Source organism: Odocoileus virginianus, chromosome 29, assembly GCF_023699985.2.
Source record: "Odocoileus virginianus isolate 20LAN1187 ecotype Illinois chromosome 29, Ovbor_1.2, whole genome shotgun sequence".
In the NCBI taxonomy this organism is placed as follows: domain Eukaryota; kingdom Metazoa; phylum Chordata; class Mammalia; order Artiodactyla; family Cervidae; genus Odocoileus; species Odocoileus virginianus.
This window is the reverse complement of record NC_069702.1, coordinates 24,424,387-24,452,092: the sequence shown is the minus strand read 5'-3', so window position 1 is coordinate 24,452,092 and position 27,706 is coordinate 24,424,387. Positions and strand designations below refer to the sequence as shown.

The 27,706-nt window shown below is 42.3% G+C and overlaps 1 protein-coding gene across 4 annotated transcripts in view; it reads left to right on the top strand.

Annotated features, from left to right (window-relative positions):
- Positions 1-27,706, top strand: part of SHROOM3 (shroom family member 3) — a 318,505-nt gene that overhangs the window by 185,336 nt on the left and 105,463 nt on the right. Inside the window, exon 1 of one of the 4 annotated variants that reach the window (XM_070458266.1) lies at positions 9,883-9,992. The exons of the other annotated variants lie outside the window; for them this stretch is intronic. Coding sequence (XP_070314367.1) covers positions 9,913-9,992 — 80 coding nt within the window. The 5' untranslated portion in view covers positions 9,883-9,912. Of the gene's footprint in view, positions 1-9,882; positions 9,993-27,706 lie in introns of those variants that run through there. 4 annotated transcript variants of the gene reach the window in all.

Genomic DNA, 27,706 nt, shown 5'->3' with positions numbered 1-27,706 from the left:
GGGGTCTCAAAGAGTCAGACATGACTGAGCGACTTCACTTTTACTCACCTCCAAGTTGCACTGAAAATAAAAATGTCTGATAACAGTGTTTGCAGTTAAGAAATGGCAGTTAAGAAATTGTTGGAAAAAAAGAAAAAGAAAAAGAAATTGTTGGAATTTAGAAATATAACTTCAGTTTAAGTTAGGTAGAATTATAACATAACTTCCACTTATGCGGAGTTGATGTCAGACTCTGCTTCATCTCTGATCATCTCAGCAACCGTGATAGGTGGATGGTACTGGTCCCTCTTTACCAGTAAGAAGGGGGTGAAACACCTAGATTCCAAGATGACATGGTACGTGACAGATCTGAGGTTTGAAATTTGGTTGGTCTGCGCCAAAGCCCCTGTTCTCGCTATATACTTTTCCTTTATAATAAGAACTTCATTATTTTCCCAGGCATTGTAAGTTTGCCCTTATCATTGTAGAATACTATCTTTTGTATGTGCTGTGGCCACCATCAGCCTAGTCTCATCATTTCTTGAATTTGTAATCACAGACAGTCTGCACAGAACTTTGGGATTTTAATTCAGACTGTTGGGAGTCTGTCTAAAAAGCTCAAGTGATGAGTTATTTCCAAGCTGATGAGTCTATGATTGTGTTTCTCAGAACTCTATAGACCTCTTGCAGTACATAGTCCATGTCTGTCCATGCTATACTGTTTGTTATTGTTCGGCTCACATCACTTTGGGGATTGCTGGCATGGCTTTATCTCTTGCGTTTTTCTCAGACTTCCTTCTGGCTTCTTGACCAGTCCCAGGAGGTAAATCAAGAGCTCCTGCAGAGCAGCCTGCAGAGGAGGGGTTCATGTAAAGCTTAAAAACAGTCTGAAACCTGGGGCCTGAGTCAGACCCTCCAGAATAAGAATCAACACAATAGCCATGTCTTTGGGGACTTATAGATGAATTAGTTCTAATATGTTAAGAAACCTAAGTTTTAGGTCTTAAAATCATGCCAATGAGATGTCCTATGGGCAGAGGTTCCTTCCAGTGTAGGATTCTCTATTGTCTGTATTCTGTAGATGATGGTGGTAGTAACAAGGATTTAGGATGAATACCTAAATTATTTGGATTGGTTGTTGAATTCCAGCGGGTCATTATATAGAATTTGCAAACTGCTTTTACACTTAGAGATCATTCATTCGTTTAACAGATATTTATAGAGTACCCACCACAAGGCAGGCGTTTCCCTCTGTATGGGAAATGTAGTGGTAAATAAGATAGGTAAGGCATTTGTTTTCATAGACCTTACATTCTCATGGGATCACATAGATAATAGACAAGTAAACAAATAAGTGGAGAAGATAATTCCAGATAGTAATTTGTGCTGTGAAAAAAATAGAGCAGGGTCATACGATAGAGATTGGTGGGCTACTTGAGGTATGAGGGTCAGAGAAGGTCAGGTGAATTTTGAACTAAACCCTAAATAAGATGAAGGAACCTGCCATATGGAGGTGTGGGGCATTCCAGGCAGGGGGAGAATTCAAGAGCGAGGGCCGTGATGCTGCTGCTGCTGCTAAGTCGCTTCAGTCGTGTCTGACTCTGTGCGACCCCATAGACGGCAGCCTGCCAGGCTTCCCTGTCCCTGGGATTCTCTAGTCAAGAACACTGGAGTGGGTTGCCATTTCCTTCTCCAGTGCATGAAAGTGAAAAGTGAAAGTGAAGTTGCTCAGTTGCGTCTGACTCTTAGCGACCCCATGGACTGCAGCCCACCAGGCTCCTCTATCCATGGGATTTTCCAGGCAAGAGTACTGGAGTGGGGTGCCATTGCCTTCTCCGAAGGGCCATAAGGTGGGAATAATCTCAGGTTGTTGAAGGAAATGAAAGGCCAGTATGGCTGAAGCATCGTGAGCAACGTAGGCTAGGGCCACATGGTGAAGGGCCTCATAGGGCCCAGGAAGGAATTGAATTGTGGTGCAAGTGTAGCAGGAGGCCGTTGGAGGATTTTATGCAGGGCAACAATATTATCAAATTGATTTCTTTGAGGGACTTCCCTGGTGGCCAGTGGATGAGACCGCCTGCCAATGCAGGGGACGTGGGTTCCATCCCTGGTCCAGGAAGGTTCCACAGGCCTTGGAGCCACTGGGCCCATATGCCGCAACTAAAGTGCTGCCCCCACTAACTGCTTTTACACTTAGGAATCATTCATTCATTCTACAGATATTTACAGAGTACCCACCACCAGCCAGGCATTTCCTCTGTGTGGGAAATGCAGTGGTAAATAAGATAGGTAAGGTATTTCTAGAGAAAACCCGCATGTAGCAACGAAGACTCAGCACAGCCAAAAATAAACAAATAAATAAATATAGCAGTGTATTAGGGCTTCCCTGGTGGCTTGGATGGTACAGAATCTACCTGCAATGAGGGAGATCGAGATTCAGTCCCTGAGTCAGGAAGGTCCCCTGGAGAAGGGCATGGCAACCCACTCCATTATTCTCGCTTGGAGAGTCGGTGGAGCCTGGTGGGCTACAGTCCCTGGGGTCACAAAGAGTCAGACATGACTAAAATGACTTAGCATGCACGCATGCATGCAGCAGTTTGGTGTTGTTTAGTCACCCAGTCATGTCTGACTCTTTGCAATCGCATGAGCTGTAGCCCACCAGGCTCCTCTGTCCATGGGATTTCCCAGGCAAAAATACTGGAGTGGGTTGCCATTTCCCTCTCAAGGGGATCTTCCCAACCCAGAGATCAAACTGCATCTTCTGCATTGGCAGGAAGATTCTTTACCGCTGAGTCCCCAGAGAAGCCCACAGCAGTGTGTACATGCCAGGAAACAAATTTTTTAATTGATTCCTTTCAAATAACACTGAGATTCCTTTCTGAGGATTAGACTATGTAAGGGCACGTGTAGGCACAGGGAGACCAATGAGGACGCTGTTATGCTAATCTAAGGATGTGGTAGTAGCTTGTTCTAGGAGGGTAGCCATGGAGATGGCTGAAGTGTTGAGATTGAAGATAGATTTCTGATGCAAGACAGACCAGACGCAGCATCACCTAACCTGCGGAGGGGCTTCCCCGGTGGCTCAGCGGTAGAAGAATCTGCCTGCAATGCAGGAGCCACAGGAGATGCGAGTTCAATCCCAGGGTCGGGAAGATCCCCTGGAGGAGGGCATGGCAACCCACTCCAGTATTCCTGCCTGGAGAATCCCATGGACAGAAGAGCTTGGTGGGCTACAAGAGTTGGACACGACTGAAGCGACTTAGCATGCACACATGCACACAGCCTACTGAGGGACTGAATAAAAGGTTAAAAGAAGGAATTAAGATGGAGACAAGTGGAAAGCAGCAGGTTTGGAGGATAGGGGTGGGGGTGCCAGGGAATAGCAGAAGCAAGAGTTCTATTTCAAACATATTTTTTAACATATTTATTTATTTGGCTGTCCTGGGTCTTAGCTGTGGCACTCAAGGTCTTTTAGTTGTGGCATGTGAACTCTTAGTTGTGACATATGGGACCTAATTCCCTGACAAGGGATCAAACCTGGGTCCCTTGCATTGGGAGTGTGGAGGCTTAGCCATTGGACCCCCAGGGAAATCCTCTCAAACACAGAGTGCTTTATAAGTCAATCAGATATCTGGGTAGGTAGTTGTTTAGAAGAGTTTGGAGTCCAAGGGAGAGGTCAGAGCTGGGAAGAGAAAGTTGAAAGTCATCCACATATAAAAAGTATTTATGTAAAGTCATAGGACCTGATTCACTCATCAGAGAGACTGTAACTAGAGAAAAGATGTGAAGACCAAACCCCGAGGCACAGCAAGCTTGAGAGGAGGAAGGCTCAGCAACGGCAAGTGAGAAGCAACTGTCAGCAAGTTGGAAGGAGGCAAAACTCAGTAGGGTGTGGTGTTGTGGAAGTCGAGAAAGGACAATGTTTCTCAAGGAGCGAACAGTCATGTGTGTTGAATGCTGCTGCCAAGGAATCTCATGAGATGATCACAAAGCACTGACCTCGGCAAACAGAGAACGATGTGACCGTGACAGGAGCAGGGCAAAGGAGTGCTGAGGATGAAAGCTGGACCGCAGCGGGCTGAAGACAGAACAGGAGATGATACAGTGATAAGTGTCTTCACATGCATGGTTTCTTTCTTTCTCTTTTTTCTGGAACTTCTATCCCTGAATTGGGAAGATCACCCGGAGGAAGGCATTGCAACCCACTCCAGTCCTGGAGAATCCAGTGGACCGAGGAGTCTGGACGGTTATGGTCCATAGGGTCGCCAAGAGTTGGACATGACGGAAGCGACTTAGCACACACGCACACAACATTTATTGAAAATTTGCCACATTTTAATAAAGCTTTTATTTTATATTGGGGTATAGCCAGTTAACAGTGTTGTGATAGTTTCAGGTGAACACTGAAGGGACTCAGCCATGTATATACATGTATCCATTCTCCCCCAAACTCCCTTCCCATCTCAGCTGCCACATAACATTGAGCAGAGTTCCCTGTGTTATATATACAGTAGGTCCTTGTTGGTTATCCATTTTAAATATAGCAGTGTGTACATGTCCATCCGAAGCTTTCTAACTATCCCTTCCCTCTGTCCTTCCCTCTGGCAGCCATAAATTTGATCTCTGTATCTTTCTGTTTTGAAAGTGAGTTCATTTTGCATCATTTGGTTTTAGATTCTACATATAACAGACGTCATATGATATTTCTCCTTCTCTGTCTGACTTACTTCACTCAGTATAACATGGATGGTTTCTATGACCATTTTAGCTGGGGATTTTGGCATGAGGCAGGACCATTACTAAGATTGCTAGAAAGTCTCCTAGTCTCAGGTTTGAGAATGGTGAATCAAAACTAATATACATTCCTAGGAAATTTGACCTACAGTGTCTGCTTGGGGGGATTAAGCTTTCATGGAGTCACCCTGATATTATCCATGCTACTTCTAATTATCCTTGGGCTGCCCTGGTGGTTCAGCTGGTAAAGAATCCGCCTGCATTGCGGGAGACGTGGGTTCGATCCCTGGGTTGGGAAGATCCCCTGGAGAAGGGAAAGGCTACCCACTCCAGAATTCTGGCCTAGAGAATTCCATCAACTATACAGCCCTTGGGGTTGCAAAGAGTCAGACACAACTGAGCGACTTTCACTTTCACTAGTTTCTTGGGTCTGCTTCCTATAGCAGAACCAAGTAGAACATGAGGCAATAATAATGAAAAACCAGCATGTACAGAGCATTTAGTGTGCTGCTTGAGTTTCTCAGGTGGGACAGTGGTAAAGAATTCGCCTGCAATACAGGAGATGCAGGAGATCCAGGTTGGATCCCTGGGTCAGGAAGATCGCCTGGAAGAGGAAATGACAACCCACTCCAGTATTCTTGCCTGGAAAATTCCAAGGACATAGAAGCCTGGCGGGGTATAGTCCATGGGGTCTCTAAGAGTTGGACACAACTGAGTGACTGAACACACACACACACACACACACACACACACGGAATGTGGTTTTAGAGCTGTAATATAACAACTCACTGAATCCTTACCTCACAAATTAGGGACTATCATAACCAACCGCTTTCAATAAGGTCACACTGCATTCTTTAAAATCCAGGTAACTAACTTACCATTGAAATCTTGCAACACAGTTTGTACTTAAGTTGGGAAATGCTTGTATTTCAGCAAAATTTCAAATTTTATAGCTCTCCTTTTCACCCAAATAACAAAAATCATATTTACATAATAGTTTGGGTTTGGAACTCAGGCAGCCTGAAAGCTCCAGAAACCAGCTCTTCAACATCCTTTATCACAAGGCATGTGGAAAGGAGATTCCAGAAAAGAAAAGCAGATGACATTTGATAAAACCAGTGCTGGTACAAAAGTGCGCAGAAGTTATAATGCATAAAACGTGGGCAAGAAATAAAAGAGTATGCTACTGCTCAAATTAATGAATAGTCAAGGGTTTGAAATTGTCACAGAAAGAATCTTAAAGGAAGCATGAGCTATGCACTCTACTTTGGTTTTAGCATGTGTGCATGTATGTGTGTGTTAACATAGTTTAATAGATCTCTATCAAATTTACATCAACATCATTATTTCCTGCTTATATAATAACACACAGTTGTGGGTATTTTTAACTCAGAAAATAATAAAGTTGGCCTTTGACGAACAAGTGAACACTTATATATATGAAATATGGTTGGAGGTTATCTTTAATCATTTTGGAATTTGAGGTTGCTTTCTTTTTTTGAAACACTGCAGAGGAGGAGCTTAGAATTTAATAAATTATAAACCTAATGAAGCTTCTGACTCCTCTAGCCAGTCATTAGCTGCCAGGAAATGATCATTGTTACTTAATTATAAGATGAAACTAAACATTGAGAAATATTGAAAGTGATCTGATTGGCTTATAGTCCAAGAACTAATTCCCCAGGTATGCCTTCTACATACCAATTAAAGCTGCATCACCCATGATAAAATGCTGCATGCCTGTTGGCTGTGTTCTATGTTGTCATTTTCAGATTAAAACAATAACAATTCCAGTCTTGGGCACTTCCAATGACTGCTAGGTTGTTCTAATTTAGAGGATAAGGACTACTCCTATGAGCTTATTACTCCTCATATTTTCACTTTGACCACACCTAAAATAAGAGTCTGTCTGGAAGGTAATAAAAGCAACCAATCCATCAATCATCGCATTTACTAGCTGTCAGGTCAAAAAATACCAAAAGCTTTCCAAAAGGAAAGTGTAGATGTACAACATTTAATTTTGACTCTGAAGGACAAGTTCATTTGTTGTTTAACAAATACTCTGACCATTAGGAACCCAAGGGGAATCAAGTTAGTAAGTATTTAATGGACATCCTGTGTAGTTATTTTCACAGAAAGTCTAGGTAGAGACTCAAAAGCAGGCTTTTATTTCATCCCTGAAATTACTACTAATTTAAAGTCACTTTTCCTAATCTGCCTAGCAATCCCGTTTACCTATTATTTCCCTAGAATTATAGTATTTGTATTCACTCCTGAATGGGGAAAAAGATAGTTCTATATAATATACAGTTTTATTTAAGTAACCAGTAGTTTTCACAAGAAAGAAGATATGACAGTGCTTTTCTGAATGGGCTTCCCTTGTGGCTCAGCTGGTAAAGAATCTGCCTGCAATGTGGGAGACCTGGGTTTGATCCCTGGGTTGGGAAGATCCCCTGGAGAAGGGAAAGGCTACCCACTCCAGTATTCTGGCCTACCCACTCCAGTATTCTGGCCTAGAGAATTCCATGGACTGAAGAGTCCACGGGGTCGCAAAGAGTCAGACATAACTGAGCAACTTTCACTTCATCCTGTGTCATGGAAAAATGTCCCTGGAAGGGTTGAACCCCAGCACTTGCACATGCACATGATAAAGAAGGCCTCACTGTTTTGCATGTGGGTCTAAGTCTATTGAAAACATAAAGTTTGAGGTCTCAGCCTCACTCTGGTAATGTAATCAGGAATGGGACCTTGGTAGCAAAAATGAGGACAATAGAAGTATCGTTATGTTTAGGGGAAGGAAACATCTGAAGAAAGAGAGACTACTCTGAGTAACTCAGGCTCCTTCTCTCTCTCTTTTTAAAAATAATTTTTTTTAAATTTTTTTCTTTGGTTGTTGGGCCTTCTGTCCTCTAGTTGTGAGGAGTAGGAGCTCCTCTCTAGTTGCAGTGCATGGGCTTCGCATTGCTGTGGCTTCTTTTGTTGTGGAGCACAGGTTCTAGGTGCACGGGCTTGAGTAGTTGTGGTGCATGGGCTTAGTTACCCCGAGGCATATGGACTCTATCTGGACCAGGGATCGAACTTGCGTACCCTGTGTTGGCAGGCAGATTCTTATCCTCTAGGCCACCAGGAAAGTCCTCTTCTCTCTTTTTCTTGTGTGAAATTCAGTGTTTCCTTTCTCCATGTGGTCTCTGCAGAGGTTGATGTTAGTTTATGAAGAAGAATAGGGCTTTAGAAGCTGATGCAACCTCACAGTCACTCACTCCACTGGCCAATGAGAGATTTGATAAAGAAGAAACAACTATGAAGGTAGAAATTCTGCCCCAAATGATGAACCTGTGTTTTCCAGGATGATTCCAAACTTTAGAGGTTGTGGGAAGTCCCTTTCAAAACCCTTTCAATTGTGCCGGGGAGACACCCTCATTACGGAGCCTGGAGATCATGAATCAAAGCCAGGGACCGGAGGAACCTTGCTAAATCAGTGTGTGTTGTTGAGTCTTGAAAGGAGTATGCAAGGTTCTGGGCTCAGTGCCTCTTCTAATGCCTTTCCCCTCCCAGGTCTCCAGGTCAGGTCTGGCAGGATTTAATGACTCTGAATCTCTGCAATGAGTGGCATCTGAATAGCCCAGGGGAACTAGGCAACACCCCCTAGCCTGCACTGGGATTGGAGGTTGAGTGGAGTGACTGGGACCTGGACACCTAAGAGGTTGTCTTCTTGGGAACATCAGAGAAAGCTTTTGCCAAGCCTGTTAGGTGAGTCAACGAGAGACTTCAAGCTCTACTTTTCTCAATCCTAGTTTTTTTTACTAGCACTGAATTTATAGAAACTTCAGAAATGAATTGTCTGATATCGCATGTTCTATTTACTCCTAAAAAGAGACATTGGTTGGATGGCTGGGCCACTAGTTACATTTAGTGCTTGGATTGCTTTCATACTGTGGGCAAAAGTGTTAAAGAAATTAAAAATTCTTTTAGTCAAAATATTCTTTCAAGGGATCAAGTTAAAGGTTAATTGTCTATCATGCAATGGGACCAGGCCAGGTAGGTTCAACACTTTAAATATCATGAGTCATCCATGAAGACCATCCTATTTCATTTCTTGAGTCTTCATCTGCAAAACTTCAAAATTACCTTGAGGAAATAAGGTTACATGACTGAAAATTTTTTTTTAAGGAAATTTAAAAAGGTAGAAATGAAATGATCCCTTCAAATCTTCTTCCCTGCAGTCTGATTGTAGGAATGAGTCCCCATGGATCAGATCAAGAGAGATGGTGTATTTACCTCTTCTGAAGACTTTACAGCTTTTGCCAATCCCCAAAGTGACCTAACCTCTTGAGGAGGGAGGGGTATTAGGCCATGAGTAACACAGACAACCCAGAACTCTATGAACTTAGGAACCCTTGTCTCGGTAGAAACTGGAATGGGCTTTAGGGGAACAGAGTGAATAAGAATAAGGCAGGTCCCTTGAAGCAGGGCTTCCCAGGTGGCTCAGTGGTAAAGTATCTGCCTACCAATGCAGGAGATGCAGGCTCAATCCTTGATCCGAGAAGATCACTTGGAGAAGGAAGTGGCAACCCACTCCAGTATTCTTGCCTGAAAAACCCCCAGGCACAGAGGAGCCTGGTGGGTTACGGTCCTTGGGAACTCAAAGAGTTGGGACACAACAGCTAAACAACAACCACCCTTGAAGCAGCAAAGAAGCCAGATTTTTGAGGGAGGGGGTCTCAGAAACGTCCTTAACTTGGGTCTCAAAGAACTGCTCCCACCTTTGGCAGGAGGTTCTGGTTGTAGGGAGACATTCTAAGTAGAAGCCTATAGCCCTGTACTGAGTACCTGATCAATCCACAGATAACTTCCCGGTCCCTGCTCTGGAGGGGTTTACATTTTGTTGAAAAGCCCCTGGAATCAGCACACCCCCCGAGGAAATGAATATTTCTTTGAGATGTGCTTGGGGTCTCTGGTTTGTTTCCCACCTGTTGGCCATCTCCCCTCGTCCAGATCTCCTCTCTTGCCCGCAGCACAGCCTGTTACAGCAAATGGGAGCCGAGGCAAGGCGGAGGGGAGGTGCTCCTGCGTGGGGGAGTGCTGTTGTTTTTAGAACCAGTGCCAGCTGAGTGGATGGTGAGTAAGAGCCTCTTCCTCTTCCCTCTGGGCTGTCCTCCTCTCCCATCCCAATCTTGTTGCTGGCCTGTTTCGGATATGGTGCTAAGCAAGGGCGGCTGCCTGGCTCTGATGTTCCCCAGGCTTGGGACCCAAAACTCGAGAAGGCGGCAAAATCCGTAAGTGAGAGCAGTCCTTGGCCTCTGTTTCCTGTTAGCCAGCTTTCCTCCATGAGGGCTTCTGGGGAGAGGTGGCAAATGTGAAGGCAGTAATACAACAGAAAGTACTCTTACTTCTTCCATTAGGTAAATCAAAAGTATTGCGTGGCACACAAAACCATCGTGGATGTTGAATGCATCTTCCGGCAATGTGGGGGATGATTTTAGGTTAAATGGCCTTTCCTCTAGAAGAATTCTGTTTCTGAAAATTTTCTTTTTTTTTTAAAATAGAAATAGCTGCTTGTTCCTTCTTATGCTTAAACATTGCAATAGAGGAACAACTACGGTTATCCATACTCTACGGGACATTGATTTTTGCCAATTGTTATTCCACTTATGAGAGCAGTATTTGTTTTAGATTTTAGCTGCTCTTTTGTGTACATCACTAACATATTTGTCTGCTGCCAGATTATTACAATCAGCTAGAAAAGGGAGTTTTCTTTTAGAGGGACTTCCACATTTCATGATCAAAGAATTTGTTTTGTATACTCTGCAGGGGAAACAAAATAATTCATTGGTGTCTTTGTATGTGTGTGTGTGGTTTTTGTCTTTCTTTTTGTGGTAGCTGTAATCTGCCCAGATTCTGCATCTTTAAGCATCAAGGGGGATTTCTCATTTTGTAACATACGAGTTCTTTTCAAACTTGTCGTTTAATTGAATCCAGCTCTGAGTGACACTTTAGAAAATGCTCTCCCACCTCAGAAGTGCTTCTCCAAACCAGGTGCTGTTCTTGTTCATCTACTGGCGTTGTTTGATTAGCAGCCAGCTAACCCGGGTGTTCTGATTTGTGCCAAGTCCGTTCTATATATGGGAGTCTGTGCTTGAGAAGACGAGTTGTGCTTGTTATCCGGACGTTTTCCTTAGAAGTCACGTGCCAAAAATCACAGAAGCAGAAAAGCCAGAAACAATATGAGACTTGGTATTGATGAACCATAAAATCAGAATTTCACCTCATGATATTGCTTTGTTCTTGGATACATCATCCCTTCCAGCTATGAGCTCACCAACCCTTGCTCGTTCCCTGGGCCAGTTGGCCTCATCACCATTCTATAGGCGGAGAATGGGAGATGCAGCCAGACAAGCCTGACTGCCCTCAAGCCAGGTGATCTAGATAGAATGGGGAGCTAACTCCATTGACTTCTCTCCAGCCCCCTGCTGTCTGAGACAATTGGGCTTAGAAGGGAGAGCTAGAGGTGAAGTTGAAACCACCAGTGTAGCCTGAAAGCAATCAGTATTTGAATTATCATTCAGAAGCCTGGAGAAGGAGACAGTGGAATCATAAATGGAGATTAGGAGAAGACAGTAGGGAAGAACATTAAAAATGAGGCAATTTGGGATCTCAATTCAAGAATGTAGGGGATATGCTGGAAGATCCTTTTTGTGCTGGCTATGATGCCTCTGTTAACTGTGGGCTGATGACATGCGGCATACAGAAAGTACAGAATGTTCTCCAGTAGGAAATGGTAATCAAAGTAAAGCTTATGCATATTCTTAAATCATTAATTCCATAAATATTTCTTGAGTATCTCCCTTGAACCAGGAGGACTCATGTTATTCATCCTTATAGCTTCACCACCAATCCCTTGGTAGATAAGAAGAATGAATGGATTGATGGTTAGGCAGACACACATTGTCAAGGAAATTCTATTCTGAGGATTTCCTGTCTTCTTCATGCTCTTCCTTCCTTGGGACTGCCCAGATAATCCAACAGAGGCTCCTGCCTTGCCCCTCCCAGAACCACCCACTCACAGGAAAGAGAATTCCCTTAATGAAGGCAAGTAAACACTGGTCTGTGTGCTCATAGGGAGTAAGGCCTTGATGTACTTTTACCCAGATTGAATCTGGGAAAATTATGTCAGGAAGAAGGTCACACCCTAACCGACTCAGTAGAATAATATTTGCATGTGTAGGTTTCACTTCAGCAAGCCCCATAGGTGTATAATCTCTGGGTTAGACAGTCAGAACAAATTTGCCTTCATGGCCTCCAGACTTCTACCACCCTTCATCCACCATCTCTCGAGCTTGCCGCCTAGGATCCCAGCGCCGTCTCAGACCTACATAGCCAGAATCTAGGAAAGGCACACCAAGCACCATTATTTATTGAATGCCCTCAATGCATTGGCCTCAGACCAAATGCAGAATTAGATTACTGTACTTGACCAGTTGGTTCACATTTTAAAGAAACAAATAGGCAGACAGAGGTGAACTGAGCAGCAGGGAAGATGGAAATATACTCCAGGGAGAGGCTGGTACCAGAGAGGAGAAACCAGTCAGAGCCTGTCATTTTGGGACCTTAAGTAGGACAGGATCTTCACACATTTCAGATCCAGCTTTGTACTTTTGATCAGAGGAAGGACAAATTTGGTTGGGAGAGAGAAAGAGAAGCCACACACTTCAAGCCCTTAATGTTGACTCATTCTTTGGTGCTCGTCTCTGTCTTTGGGAATGGCAACCCACTCCAGTATTCTTTCCTGGAAAATTCCATGGACAGAGAAGCTTGGCGGGCTGCAACCCATGGGGTCGCAAAGAGTCGGACATGACGGAGCAACTAACATTACTACTTCAGTCTTTGGGCCACCATTGTACCTTGCATATGCCTCTGACAAAGCACATGGCCACTCATGGCCAAGCAATCATTTGCTTACTTTTTAATCTTCTCTAACAGAACATGGGCTCAGTGAGGATAGGGACTTTGTGTTCTTCATCTCTCAGTTCCCAAAGTCTGATCCATAAATGCTTGTTGAATTTACATATGATACCTGCCTCACTGACTGTAATTGAGTTTCCAGTGAGAACGTGGATCAGGATGTCAGATGCTCTAGGACTTCAAGATAGAGGTAACCGTGGATGTGAGAGGCCAGCTTTCTTGAATCTAGTGTTACTGGCTGGAATCTTGAGCTGAGGTGGTTAAGAGGTGAGGGGGTTAACAATGGCCTGTGGCAAAGGCTCAGAATCAGGAGTGCTCTTATGGTTCTCGGGGAACAGTGTGGCTGAAGCAGAGGGTTTGTGTTTGAAATGCTGTGTCACAGATAAGAAAGGTACGATGTGAGGTGGAGAGATAAATTAGGAATTTGGGATTAACACTTGGAATTTGGATACACACTAACATCTACAAAATAGGTAAACAGCAAGGATCAACTGTATAACACGGGAAATTATACCCTATATCTTATAATGACCTATAGTGTAAAAGAATCTGAAAAAGAAATAAATATATGTATGTAAGGTAGGATGAAGCCAGCGTATGAAGGGACAGATGAAGATGTTTGACATTTAAGCTTTCAACAGTGGAAAGCTACTGAAGCCATTTAAGCCAAACTGTAAGAGATAGCAGGAAAGCTCAAAAGAGCTGAATCCATCCGTTCCAGGAAAGAGATGTTGGGGTAAGAAGCCTACATAGGAAGATAACAGCAACATTCTATGAATTAAGTGATAAAATCCCAGTCTTACAGAGGCACCACTGGGGATGAGTATCAGGATTCTGGGAGGCTTGCTGTTTTGCTTGAGATAAAGGTATCATTGGAATCCATAATTTTCTCTAAATGAGGAAGAAAATAATGACAGCCAAGCTCTTTATTTAGTGCTTCCTAGAGTATCTCAATTCATACCTACAATACCGCATTGAGATACTACAGTTGGCCCATTTGACAGGTCAAGTTACCGAGGCACGGTGATTAAGGAACTTGCTCAAGGTCATATGGTTACTAAGACAGAGAGCCAGGATTCAAACCAGAATGGAAGGCAGCACAGCCCACAGTGTTAACCACAAATACCTACTTAACAGGCTCGGGGTGGACTCATGGTATGATGAAAGAGGTTCTAAAATGCACGTGTGTTGTCATTTTGAAAGAATAGAGAACCATTTCCCGTACTTGTTTATCTCATTATAATTACCTGTTCCATTGTAAGGTGATCAGTATACTGTACAATGTAAAATCTGTAATAGGATAGTATGCCTTTTCTTTTTAAACATTGATTTTCCTAATTTAAAAATACATAATGTTCTTTATAAAAGATGTAGCAGATAACAGATATAGAGTGAATGTCCCATGTAATCCTGAATTGCTCCCCAAATCATTATCCATTGTTGGGTGGAAATTCCTCCAGTTCTTCTCTTTTATAGATGCTGATGAGTTACCATTATGTATTTAATACTAATCCTTTTTTCCAGTAGATGATCACACTGTTTTCTAACATGCATTTTCATTTAATAATTTTGGACACCTCTCCATGTCAGGAAATACAGTTTCATCTTATTTTCCTTTAAAAGTTGTACAGGATTCACTTTCCCTTTCAGCATGCCCCAGTCTGGGTTCATGTTATTTTCCAATCAGCAGAGCCACAGGTCTGATGTGACCTAGATTCTTAGCTCAATGCCGCTATTGTTCCTTTTGTGTCTTGGACAGGACTGAAGGAGAGGCAAGTTCAGGAGGGACTCAATTTTCTGTTTCTGTGAACGTAACAGGAGCTATCATTTATCTAGGACTCAGGGAGAGCGAGCCACTATTCCTAGTCCCATTTTATAGATGAGGAAGCTGAGGCCTGGAGAGGCTAAGCAATTTACTTGCTCAAGATTAGAAACCAGAAAGTCAGAACTTGAACCCCGGCTCTTCAAGTGTATTTTAGCAACACACCATCTCTATCTCTTTAACAGGTCTTTTAACTAAATGGATTAATATGAAGTGGTCTCTGTAGCCTCATGTGGAGGTCTATTGTGGAGTAAGAGTTAGTTTATGATGCACTTCACAAGTACCTGTGAGGTGGTGGCTCAGACGGTAAAGCATGTGCCTGCAATACAGAAGGCCTGGGTTTGATCCCTGGGTTGGGAAGATCCCCTGGAGAAGGGAAATGGCTACCCACTCCAGTATTCTTGCCTGGAGAATCCCATGGACAGAGGAGCCTGGCGGGCTACAGCCCATGTGTCGCAGAAGTTGGACACAACTGAGTGACTAACACTTCACAAATACCAGCACGAACAGGGAGTTGTTGAAGAAACACCTCCCTCCCTGCGGTTTCTCTCTTCATCCCCTCCCTGTAGGTCACGAGGTGGTCTGGGTTTGACCCACTGCCTCTCAACAGTCAGGTGATGCTTCTCAGGGCTCAAGCCTCATTTAGTTCCTCCTCTGCTGATGGAGGCCCCAAGGGAAGAGCTGCTGAAGGCTCTTCGGGGGAGTGGAGGAATCTTCTCCACATCCCAGCTGAGTGACACGACGGCTGCATAAAGCCTGCATCCCTCCTCCCAACAGAACCCACCCGGACATTTCAGAAGAGCCAATTGAAGTAGATGAGTGTAGATAAACAGTCTCGGTGGAACATCCTTAAGAGGACTTTGTAGTTTTGCTTTGTCTTGTCTAAGTCAAGTACGGGCTTCCCAGGTGGCACTAGTGGTGAAGAACCCACCTACCAATGCAGGAGACATAAGAGATGGGAGTTCAGTCCCTGGGTAGAGAAGATCCCCTGGAGTAGGACATGGCAACCCACTCCAGTATTCTTGCCTGGAGATTCCAAGGGACAGAGGAGCCTGGTGGGCTAGGATCCACAGAGTTGCACAGAGTTGGACTTGACTGAAGCAACTTAGCACACACACACAAGTCAAGTAGACTGGTTTAACAGACAATCTATTTTAATGGAATAAAATAACTCTTCAGCTTTGTGGTAGGAAAGCCTACACAGGATAAATCCTACATCCTGGATACCTGAAACCATTAGTATTTGAATTATTTGGCTGTACCTAATTTTGTTGCATCAAATAATCTTCCCCAAGGCAGGTGTTTTCATAGATCTTGACAGTTAGAAGGAAACTAAAAATCCAGGCGGTTCAGTTTCTTGTCTCATGCATTTTACAGCAGCTCACTAGAGTGGTATGCCAGCCTCTGCTTGAACACCATCTGGGAAAGTGAACCCCTAAGTACCAAAGCACATGATTTTATTTTCAGGCCACTTCAAATTACAGTGGTATTCTTCTTTATACGAATTCTATTATAACTTCAGTCCTTTTATCCTTCTTGAACCAAATAAAAGATATTGAATGGTTTTTCCATTTCACCATCTTCTGACCTTTTGAGGACAGTTAACATTTTTCTGCCAAATCTTTTTTAGGTTAGTTAGTATTTAATTCCTTCACCTGTTACTTCCATGTCATGATCTAGAGATCTGGGCTGTTAAGATCTCTCTTCCTCGATTGTGTTCCAAAATGTCCATGTCAGTCTCTTGTGTGGGTGAATGTAACAGAACACAGTGCTTCCGCGAAAACTAGATGAGGACAGTTTTTTATCTTGTTCTTGATGGTCTCCTTCTATTAGGTTCATTCAACTTAGAATCTCACCCAATTCTTCAAAAGAAGGGGAAACTAAGGAACTTTATCCTGAAAAGTTTGTTTTAAAAAAATCACTTTTTCAATTTATTTTTTTTAATAATATAGAAAAAAGAAACCTGTGGACCTACATTTTTAGATGTATTGTAGGTATATTGTGTATTGTATCATCCTTCTAATATACTACTTTTCCATAATATGTACCCATGATCCCTTCTGTAAGATAGGAATTCTGTGGAAATAATAATGCTTAACTTTTCATAAGTGTCTGAGTAATGACTCCTGGGGTACCAAATATTGAGGCTTAAGAGTGTCTTGATAGTTAAAGAGATGAAATATTGTAGAGTATTTCTTTACGTCGGTGAGTCTTTGAAGTGGAAGGCTAGCCCCTTAAAGACCAGGATTTTTTTCAGCAGCTCCCCCTCCCTTCCTTACTGCTGCCCTGATGGAGTCAAGTTTCTGAATTCTTTCAGATCCTTGAAAGGTTTACTGCCTCCTCCTCCACTGCAGGATTTAGGTACCCACTCTAGATCCAGATTAGCTTTTGTAACACTAGAAGAAAGTAAAGTAATCAGGGAGGCTTCCCTCAAAAACTTTCTTTGATGGTAAACTGTGTCCATGTATATGTAAGGTTTGATTACATTTTAGACTTTGGAGAAATTACTGCTAGAATATACAAGACAACATGTGGTAGGGAGTCCCTGAAGGTGGAGAATACATCAGATATATACATCAGATGCCCTTTTATTAGGATAATGCATCAGGTGTCCTTGTATCATTTTCTAAAAAGTGTATGATTGGGGTGTCTGTATAGGAGAGTGTCACTGAAAGTTATTACATATAAGGAAACCACTGTCCAAATTAACACTGCCCCTTCGCCACTGGCTAAACTAAAAAAGGAGAACAAAATCTTAAAGACAAATGAATTTTAAATGAAGGCCAAAAAATAAATAAATAAATAAAGGCCAATTAATTGTAGCAGGGAATGTGCTGAAATGAGAGTGGGTATATGTAATTATGTGGAAGATTACATTGAAAATGTTTAGGAGGTAATCACATGCCACCTAGACATTTGCTGGAGGGTGAATCCACCCTCTGCAACCATCCCTTTCTGATCTCAGAGACCCTCATTGACTCTGTAAAATGTATGATATGGCTTCCTTTCCTTGAAACGGTGACCTTTTCCAGGCCAATTAAAAGGTGCTGCTTTGAGGACATTGGAATCCAAGCTCAAAGGGATAAAAGGAAATTGAAACTTCTATTAAGATGAGCTAATGATGCCTGGAGCAGTTGGGATTAAAAAAGAACAAAGTCAATTTTAAAAAGATCCCCAAATCAAAGAGCTGCTTCTCTCATCAAATACCAAGAGAAAGCAAAATTATTTTTAATGAAAACTAGGGCAATGGAAATCAACCTTTTGCCCAGATCCTGGGGCTTCAATCAAAACCAGTGAGAAGTTTTGAGAAAAATCCTTTGAACTTCTTGGGAAAAATGTATTACATAAATATAAGACAATGTCATGAAAGATAAACTAACTTTTCTTGCAAATTAGGTAAAATGATCCATAAATATATTTAAATGATAATGATAAAAAGTAGTGTACATATAAGATTAATTGACAATTGATTCCTCATCTGACATAAAATAAATCCTGAGTTAAAAGTGAGCATTTTAAAAAATTTAAATATAATAGACATATAACAGTGTATTAGTTTTAGGTGTACACCATAATAATTTGATATATGTATATTTTATGAAATGATCACAATAAGTTTAGCTGACATTCATCACTACACATTGATACAATTCTTTTCTTGTGATGAGAACTTTTAAGTTTTACTTTTCTCTTAGCAACTTTCCAATACACAATACAGTATTGTTAACTATGTCTCTATGCAGTATATCACATCTCCAGCACTTAATTATTTTATATTTTAAATTTTGTACCTTTTGACTACTTTCACCCATTTTGCTCATCCCAGACCCCCTATTCCCTGTGTATAGCAATCACCAATTTGTTCTCTGTATCTATGAGGTGTTTTTTTTTTTTTTAAGATTTCACATATACATGAGATTATATAATTATATAGTATTTGTTTTTCTCTGTCTTACTTCTTTCATTTAGCATAATTCCCTCAAGGTTCATCCATGTTGTCACAAAAGGCAGGTTTTCCTCCTTTTTTCTGGCTGAGTGATATTCCATTGTGTGTACGTGCACAACTTCTTAATCCATTCATTCTAGATCGCTTTCCTCCTTTGACTCTTGTAAATAATGCTACAATGAACATGGAAATGCAGGTATCTTTTCAAGTTAGTGCCTTCATCTCTTTCAGATAAACACCTAGAATTGCTGCATCCTATGGTAGCTCTATTTACAATTTTTAAGGGACCCCCACACTGTTACTCTAACAGGTGTGAAGAGATCTCACTGTGGTTCTGATTTGTACTTTCCTGATAATTAGTGATACTGAGCACTGCTTCATGTACTATTGGCAATCTGTATGTCTTTAGAAAAATGTCTGTTCAGTTTCTCTGCCCGTATTAAAAAAAATATTTATTTATATATTTGGCTGGGCTGGGTCTTAGTTGCTACATGCAGGATCCTCCATCTTCACTGTGGCATGTGGGATCTTTAGTTGTGGCATGTGGGAACTTCTACCCTCACCAGAGATCAAACCTAGATCAAACCTTCCCCCCATTGGAAGCATGGAGACTTAGCCACTGGACAACCAGGGAAGACCCTCTGCCCATTTTTTAACTGGATTGTTTGGGACTTTTACTATTGAGTTGTATGATTTCTTCATATATTTTGGATATTAACCACTTATCTGATATGTGATTTGCAAATATTTTCTCCCGTTTCATAGGTTATCATTTAATTTTGTTGGTGGCTTCCTTTGCTGTATAGATTTTTAGTTTGATGTAGTTCTGCTTGTTTTTTTCTGCTTTGGGTGTCAAATCTAAAAATCATTGCCAAGACTGATGTGAAGGAGCTTACCCTTATGTTTTCTTCTCAGAGTTTTATGATTTCAGGTCTTATGTTCAAGTCTTTAGTCCATTTTGAGTTGATTTTTGTGTACCGTGTAAGATACTGGTCCAGTTTTATTCTTTTGCATGTGCCTGTCCAGTTTTCTCAATATCATTTATGGAAGAGATTTTCCTTTTGCAGTGTATATTCATGGCTCTTTGTCACAAATTAATTGACCATATATGTGTGGGTTTATTTATGAGCTTTCTACTTTGTTCCTTTGTGTGTCTGTTTTTATGCCAATATCATGCTGTTTTGATTATAGTTTATGCTATGGTAATAGCTTTGTAGTATAGTTTAAAATCATGAAGTGTGATGCCTCCAGCTTGTCCTTCTCAAGATTGCTTTGTCTATTTGGGGTCTTTTGTGGTTCCATACAATTTTAGGATTATTTGTTCTATTTCTATGAAAAATACCAATTGAATTTTGATAGGGATTGTATTGAATCTATCAGTGGCTTTAGGTAATATGGACATTTTACAATATTAATTTTATTAATTTTTCCAGTACCTGAGTACAGAATATCTTACAACTTATTTATGTCTTCTATAATTTCTTTCATCAGTGACTATACAGTTTTCAGTGTATGTGTCTTTCACCTCCTTGGTTAAATTTATTGCTAGATACTTTATTCTTCTTGATGCAACTGTAAGTGGGATTATTTTCTTAATTTCTAAAATCTAGTGTTTTGATGACCTCTGATGTACACAATAACAGTCATTAGGTGATTGCTGTGGATGGTAATTATTGCAACCCTGGTAGGTTGTTCACTTCTTAATACAGTTCATAATAACCATCTGTATTAGTCTGCTCAGTCTGCCGTAACAGAATACCATAGCCTGCATGGCTTGAACAATAGAATCTTATTTTCTCACCGTTCTGGAAGCTGAAAAGTCCAAGATGAAGATCAAGGTTTCAGCAGGTCTTGGCTTCTTGCGAGAGCTTTCTTCCTGGTTTGTAGATGGCCACCTTCTGTATCTCCACGTGGCCTTTCCTGGGTACATGCAAAAGTGTAGCAGAAAGAGAAAGGAGAAATGAGCTCTTTGGTTCTCTTGTTATTTTTGTTGTTGTTATTCAGTGGCTAAGTCACATCCGGCTCTTTGTGACCCCATGGACTGCAGTGCGACCGATTTCCCTGTGTCTTCCCTTGGTGCCTCTTATAAGGACACTAATCCTTTTAAATTAGGGCCTCAGCCTTATGACCTTGTTTAACCTTACTTTCTCAGAGGCTGTTATCTCCAAGTACAACCATATTGGGGTTAGGGTTTTGACATGAATTTGGCAAGGGACACAAACATTCAGTCTTTCACATCACATAATAAGTAAGGAAATGGCAACCCACTCCAGTATTTGTGCCTGGAGAATCCCATGGACAGAGGAGCCTGGCAGGCTACAGTCTGTGGAGTTGCAAGAGTCAGGTGTGACTTAGTGATGAAACTACTACTACTAATAAGTAAGAGGTTAGGGAACTGTTGAGCTGGAAAAGGCTTCCCACCACACTTGCACATCAGTGGGTAATACCTTTGCCACTTTGAGGATAGTTGGATGGGTAGCTCACAAGCCATCCAGAAACCTATCAGCAGGCTAGTGCTGCATTTTCTGTTTAAATTCTAAATGAGTTAATTCTCCAAGCTAAGGAATACCATATCCTCAGCTTAACCAACAAAAGCCTCTTCATTGCACATTTACTTGAACTCCCTTAAGGTAATGTTTAATGGTACTGCAGCCAAGGGGAAATTTTCCACCACACCACATCATTTTAGGATGTTGGTTATCTATTCAGCAAATCAGGTCCTTGGGAAGGGAAACTTTGCAGAGTCCAGCTTAACCTCCCCTGAACTTGTACCGGGGTATGATTTTAATGGTGAACAAAACCATTATTTCAGAATTTAAAGGGTTTTCAAAAATAAAGCAAGTCATTCCTGCTTATACTAGGACTCAAAGCTACTTTATTGGAAGTTAGGGTTTCACCATATGATTTGTGTTGGCAGAAGGGGATGCCTCATCTCAGCTTGGAAATTCTAGGCTGAGTTGAGTGTTAAATTTAATTACCAAAAAGATGGACCCCGTTGCTTCTATGCCAGTGTGTATTAAGCAAGGGCAAACATATCCAGCATTGGGAGTCAGTTTTAGCAGTTTAATAATTTGAATAGATAAAGAAAAAAGGGGAGTTGGTAAGACAAGAAAAATGGCTCGTCTCAAACGCAAAAAGACATCTGGACTGATAAGAGGACAGCTGAAAGAGGAGCTGAAGATAGCCATGAGAAACTGGTCATAAATTTGCCTCAGGGTTCGGACAGGGGGTCATGCAGCTGAATTATAAGCAGGGGTCACTCTGGTGAATTGAGAACTTACATCCTGGTTTTGCTACCTCTAGGCAGCCTCCTTCAACGTGCACCTCATCTCCAAACTCTCAGTAGTGAAATGCACGTGGATGAAAAGAATTGCCCAAGATGAATAAGTAATTCTAGTATATGTGTCATTGATGAGACGACGATCCCGGAGAAGTGGGTCAGCCTGTGTCCCATGTCACAGGCTACTGCCTCACCTGTGCTGTGTCAGATGGCTAATAAAAAAAACTCACCCAACAGCTTCAAGTTTTCATTGTTACAGTTCCCTTGCGATCCCAGGGAGGCCAGGGCTTATTGGAGAGGGTGTTCAAGTTAGGAGTTCATGCAAGATGTGAAATACTTTTGAGTGTGTGTGTGTGTATGTGTATTTTGACACCACCATAGCTGGTGAACTAACAGATTTACCAACATGGTCCAGGCATTCTAGCTGGTTGTTCAGGGTTGCAGGCCTGGAGCAGGTGGGTTGTGTATGTATGTGTTAGGAAAGAGAGGGCCATGTGTCATATTCCACTGGACTTTGCCTTATGTAAAGTGTGTTTGTAAAAGTAGAATGGAACTCCCTCAGGTTTGATGCTATGAAGTGAGTGAATATCACACAGAACTGCTCAATAAACTGAAAATGGTATGCTGTCCAATTATGTGATGTATATATACATATCATGATTATCATTCCTGCCCCTGGTGCCCGCATCAGGAATCCTGTATTGAGATCTTCCACATTCCAGATCCTGTTCTAGATCAGGATTTTTCGATTTTGGCTCTTATCAATATTAACAGTTGGGGCTGGATAATTCTTCGTTGTGGGTTGTGTGGTAGGGCTGTTCTAGGCACTGTTAGGCAGCATCCGTGGCCTCTATCCACTGGATGCTAGAAGCACATTCACTCTCCCTGCCACCCCCCGCCCCCCGCCCCCATCGTTGTGATAGCCTGAAGGTTTCCAGGCACTGAAAAATGTCCCCCTGGGAGCAAAATTACCGCTAGTTGAGACCCAGTGTCTCAGACATAGGGCATATTTGAGATGGGGCATGGTGTACACAAAAAGCATGACCTGGCGTCACACTGTTGTTTTCACTCCTGCATTCCCTTTGTTTCCTGAGCCCTGGCTGTGTGCCAGGAACAGTGCCAGGTGATGGGGATAGAAGGACGAAGAAGACATGCTTTTTGTCCTTATGGAGAAGAGTCTAGCAAGGGAGAAATACTAATAAATAAATAAATTGCCAAACGGATGCAGTGAAATAGACACGTACAGGAGCTGCAAGCACATGATAATGGTCAGGGCAGAGAGCCCCCTGACCCAGCTTGGGAGGTATGCTGAGAAAGCAGAGGCATCAGAGAAGGCTTTCCTGAGTTGCCTAAACTGAGCTGAGTCTTAAAAGAGGAACAGAGGTGTAATTCAGTGTTGCAACACTGAAGCATAAACAAGATACAGAGATGAAAAGCAGCCTAGAGAGCGTGTGTGTATTGGGCAGGGGATGCTAAATCCAGGCTAGATAGACAGGATGACCTTGTTTGCCAGTCTAAGAGCTTATGCTTTATGCTGGGCCTTCCTGGTGGCTCAGATGGTAAAGAGTCTGCTTGCAATGCAGGAAACCCAGGTTTGATCCCTGGGTCAGGAAGATCCCTTGGGGAAGGGAATGGCAACCTACTCCAGTATTCTTGCCTGGAGAATTTCATGGTCAGGAAGGTGGAGAGCCACTGATGGGCTGTTAGTGAGGCAGTAGCATGCTTTTGTGTAAACTGATTGCTGTGGTCAATATTCAGAGAATGGATTTAAGGGGCACAAGAGTGAAAGGGGGGAGACCAATTTAGGACGCCAAGGGATAATGAGGGCTAGAACTAGGGCCATGGAAGGAGGGGATGGATTTGATAAATCTTCCAGAGATAAGATCGATGACTTGGTGACTCTTCAGGTGTGAGCGTAGAGAAAGAGGGAGCAAGTCGGGATGACTGCCAGTCACATTTGTTCTAAGGTGCCACTCTCAGGGTCTAGCATGTAGAAAATAACCGAGTAGAGGTAACCATTGTCACATGCTATCATATCAACAGCTTCTTATCTCCGTTTTGCAGATGAGAAAATTGAAACCCAGAGGAGGAAAATGGTTAACCCCAAGTCACACAGCTCGTGACCTGAGCTCTGTTTGGCTGTCTTAACTTCTGTCTTGTCCTGCTGTGTGGCTTTGGCTAAGTGTGGATTAAACTGGTGAAAATGACTTTAGTCAGAAAGAAGTGAACTCTGTTACCATTGGCTTTTATGCTTAGTGGGTGCTTAGTACTAACTAAATAGAGGAGTGGCTGATGTCAATGAAAATTAAACCAATGTCTGTGTATCATTTTCGTGCATTCCAAATTGTTTAAGGGAAAAAGAAACAGCCTACCAGGTATTACATGCAAGTGGCACCCACCTAAGTGCAGCTTTAATCTCAGATTCCTGGCACCTACAAGTGAAGTCTTGGGACCCATAGTCCATTGTCAGTCTCTTCAGACTCATGGCCAGGGACATGAGTATAACTCATACTTGTTAATTTATATATATAATAAATTTATAGTTATAAATGTGTAATCATTAAATATATAAATTAAATCACTAAATATATAATAGTATAATATAGTGTGTGTATACATACACACACACACACACACACACACATATATATAAATTCTGGGTCAATAAGAGGATCTCCTATCATTTCTATCTGAAAATATTAAATGTGCCCAAGACCAAGAATGACTATTGGCCAGGAAATGGGGGTGATTGTTACTGGGCTAAATATTGAGTGGTATGTCTTTAAGATAAACACAAAGAAATTCCCGTGTCACTTCTCTCCAGGATTGCTCCCTTAACCTTTCCTTCTCCAAATCTAGACTTCAAGGCTCCTAGAAGAACCAAGACACAAGTATAGGATTAGTTGCCCAATTTACTTATATTTTAAGAAAGTGTCCCTAAAGGCCAGTTAAGCCTGTCTGACAGCAGTGACAGGTCTCATCATCAGAAAACCCAAGAATGATTATAGCCTATGACCTGTGACAGCTCTAAAGACATTAAGAACTGCCAGGAAATGCCACTGGGATTTCTGTCTCGGGTCATCGGAAAAAAAGGGGCTTTCATTATATGGGTTGAGGATTCCTTCCAAAATATTTATGCCAGGCCATTGATATGATGAGAGGTCTCACTCTAAGTATGTGTTTTAAATATGTATTTTAAAAATTTAAAAAATTTTAAAAATAATTTTGTGCATTGTTTAATTGTGAAAGGCAGTTATGTGGAGTGGAAGAAACCCAATATTTGAAGTCCAAGGACTTGGTTTGATTTATTTTTCCAGCTTTTCCCCTGATAAGTAGATGACAGATACATTCATCCAAAGGCCCTACTCTGTTCAAAGCTATTTGCCTTAACTTGAATGTTTTGCCTTAACCCAAATGTACCTGCTCATTGCTAGCTCTAAAAATTAAAAGTGGAATTAATTACCATCTCTTTTGGCATTCTGACCCCAATTCCTATATGTGCATGTGTGTGTGATAGGGATTTCTCCACCCCAAGAAGCAATTCCTTGTCACCAGCAGGAAGTCTGAGAATTCAACTCAATTCTGACACTACACAGAGATGGCATCAGATTTTGTAGGTTAAGGGTTCATTCCTACACAAACACACACACTTCAGAACTAGATGCAGCCCAGGTGGTTACCTGTGCTTCTGATCTATACACTACAAATTGGAGGTTGTAGTGATCCCTTCCCACTCAGAATGACAATCACAAGTCCAGGTTGTTACCTGTGTGTTAGTCTCAGACATGTTCGACTCTTTGCGACCCCAAGGACTGTAGCCTGCCAGGCTCCTCTGTCCATGGGATTTTCCAGCAAGAATACTGGAAAGGGTTGCCATTCCCTTCCCCAGGGGATCTTCCCAACCCAGGGGTTCAACAGGGGTTTCCTGCATTGCCCCCAGACCCCTCTTTGGGTTCAGTGAATTTGCTAGAGTGGCTCACAGAACTCAGAAAAACATTTTGCTTGTTAGATCACTGGTTTATTGTGAAAGACTGTAACTCAGGACAGCTGGATGGAAGAAACACACAGGGCAAGCTACAGGGGAGGGTATGTGCTTCCATCCTCTCTCCCGGCGCTCCACCCTCCCCAGGACCCATGGGTTCCCCAGCCTGGAAGCCCTCTGAAACCTCCCTGCCCCCCACCCCCCCACACACATACACACACATCCTTTTTTATGGAGGCTTTATTGCATAGGCCCAATTGACTAAACCACTGGCCATTGGTGATTGAAGTCAACCTCCAGGCCCTCTGGGTCTAGGCGTGGGACTGAAAGTTACAACCCTCTCATCACAAGGTTGTCTGCCTTGGCAACCAGACCTCGTTAACCTAATAAGAGACACCTGTAAGCTCGTATCACTTAGGAAATTCCAAGAGTTTAGGAGCTGTGAGCCAGGAACTGCAAGTGAAGACCTGAATGATCGAATATATGTATAAACCACAACATCTGACCATCCACTTAAAGTACTTTCCCTTTGGTTCAAGGTGCGCTCTGCTCTGTTAAAGTAACCAAGCAGTGAGTGCATTGCTGTTTGCTGTCCCTCGTCCCATCAGGGTTGAGATTCTGTTTCCATGGTGCAACAGTGACATCCATTGGCCTGTTGCACTAATTATAGAGGAAGCCTGTTTCTCAGCTCTGTAACTATTGGGTTTCCCGATACGCGCAAACACAGAGAACAGACTGTCGCCAAGCCTGACCAGTAAGTCAAGACCAAGTTACACCTGGTCCCCTGCAGACTGTACTGGTTTCAGGACCCTTTCCAAGGACTCGAGTTCTCAGATTGTGGCCACCTGGGTCTTTTCTTGTGGTCACATGGGGCAGTCCTGGAGTCAGTCCTGTTTTTGTAGAGTTCAGTACATTCGTGGGGTTGTTGGGAAACCATTGGTTTGCGATTCAGATATCTCCCTTCACCTCTGAACCTTTTCTACATGAAGTGAAGCTGATAACCTGTTTTGCAGTGACCAAGGGCTTTTCCGCACACTTAGTAATCTATCCCCACAGTCACACAACAGTTGTAAAAATTAGGAGAGTGCACATTACATGTGCTTGGCACCTACCAGATTGTGAAGGAGGGGAGCTGGCCACCCAAATGCCAGGTGTTCAAACCCCAAGCATTGGTGATTGTGTTCCCTGCCCTAATTGGAATTCACCAGGTTGTTCAGAAACTCTTGCTTCATTTCTGAAAGAACACTGGGTAGGGGGAGGGTCTAAAGATAGAAAAGCCAAGGAAAGGTTATGTGGCTGGATTTGAGATTGAGCCATGAATGTGTGTCTTCATGTAGAAAAAGAAAAACCAGGGCTGTTTTTTCATCTCCATAGAGAACATAACAGGAAATAGCAAGACTAAAAATACTTCCATCAACTATGTGTCAGATATTCTGTTAGGTATTAAGAATAAAGGATAAAGAAGACAAACCACTGCATTCACCCAAAGACCTCATTTTCAAGTGAGGGACACAAGCTGGGAACAATGAATTCTAACTAAGAGTTTAGTAAGCGTTCCTGCAGCAACCCCTTCTAACCCGTGTGTGTGTGTGTGCACACACCCATCCAAGTAATGGCCAATGTTGGCACCTTTGGATGGAAAAAGGAGTGAATAGTCTCAGCTCCACTCAAAGCCAAAATATCAAATACTGCTTAGTATCAAAATCAATCAGGTTGCAAAACTGATGAGTCAGATACCTAACACTTACATAAAAGAACAAAAACTGTGGATTCAGTGTTACTTTGCATCATTTCCTGGTAAAAATTTTTTTAGAAATAATTAGAGCATTGTAACTAGTTTATAGTGTGTGCGTTCTCAGTCGCTTTAGTCATTTTTGATTCTTTGAGACCCTATGGGCTGTAGCCCACCAGGCTCCTGTGTCCATGGGATTCTCCAGGCAAGAATACTGGAGTGGGTTGCCATGCCCTCCTCCAGGGGATTTTCCTGACCCCAGGATT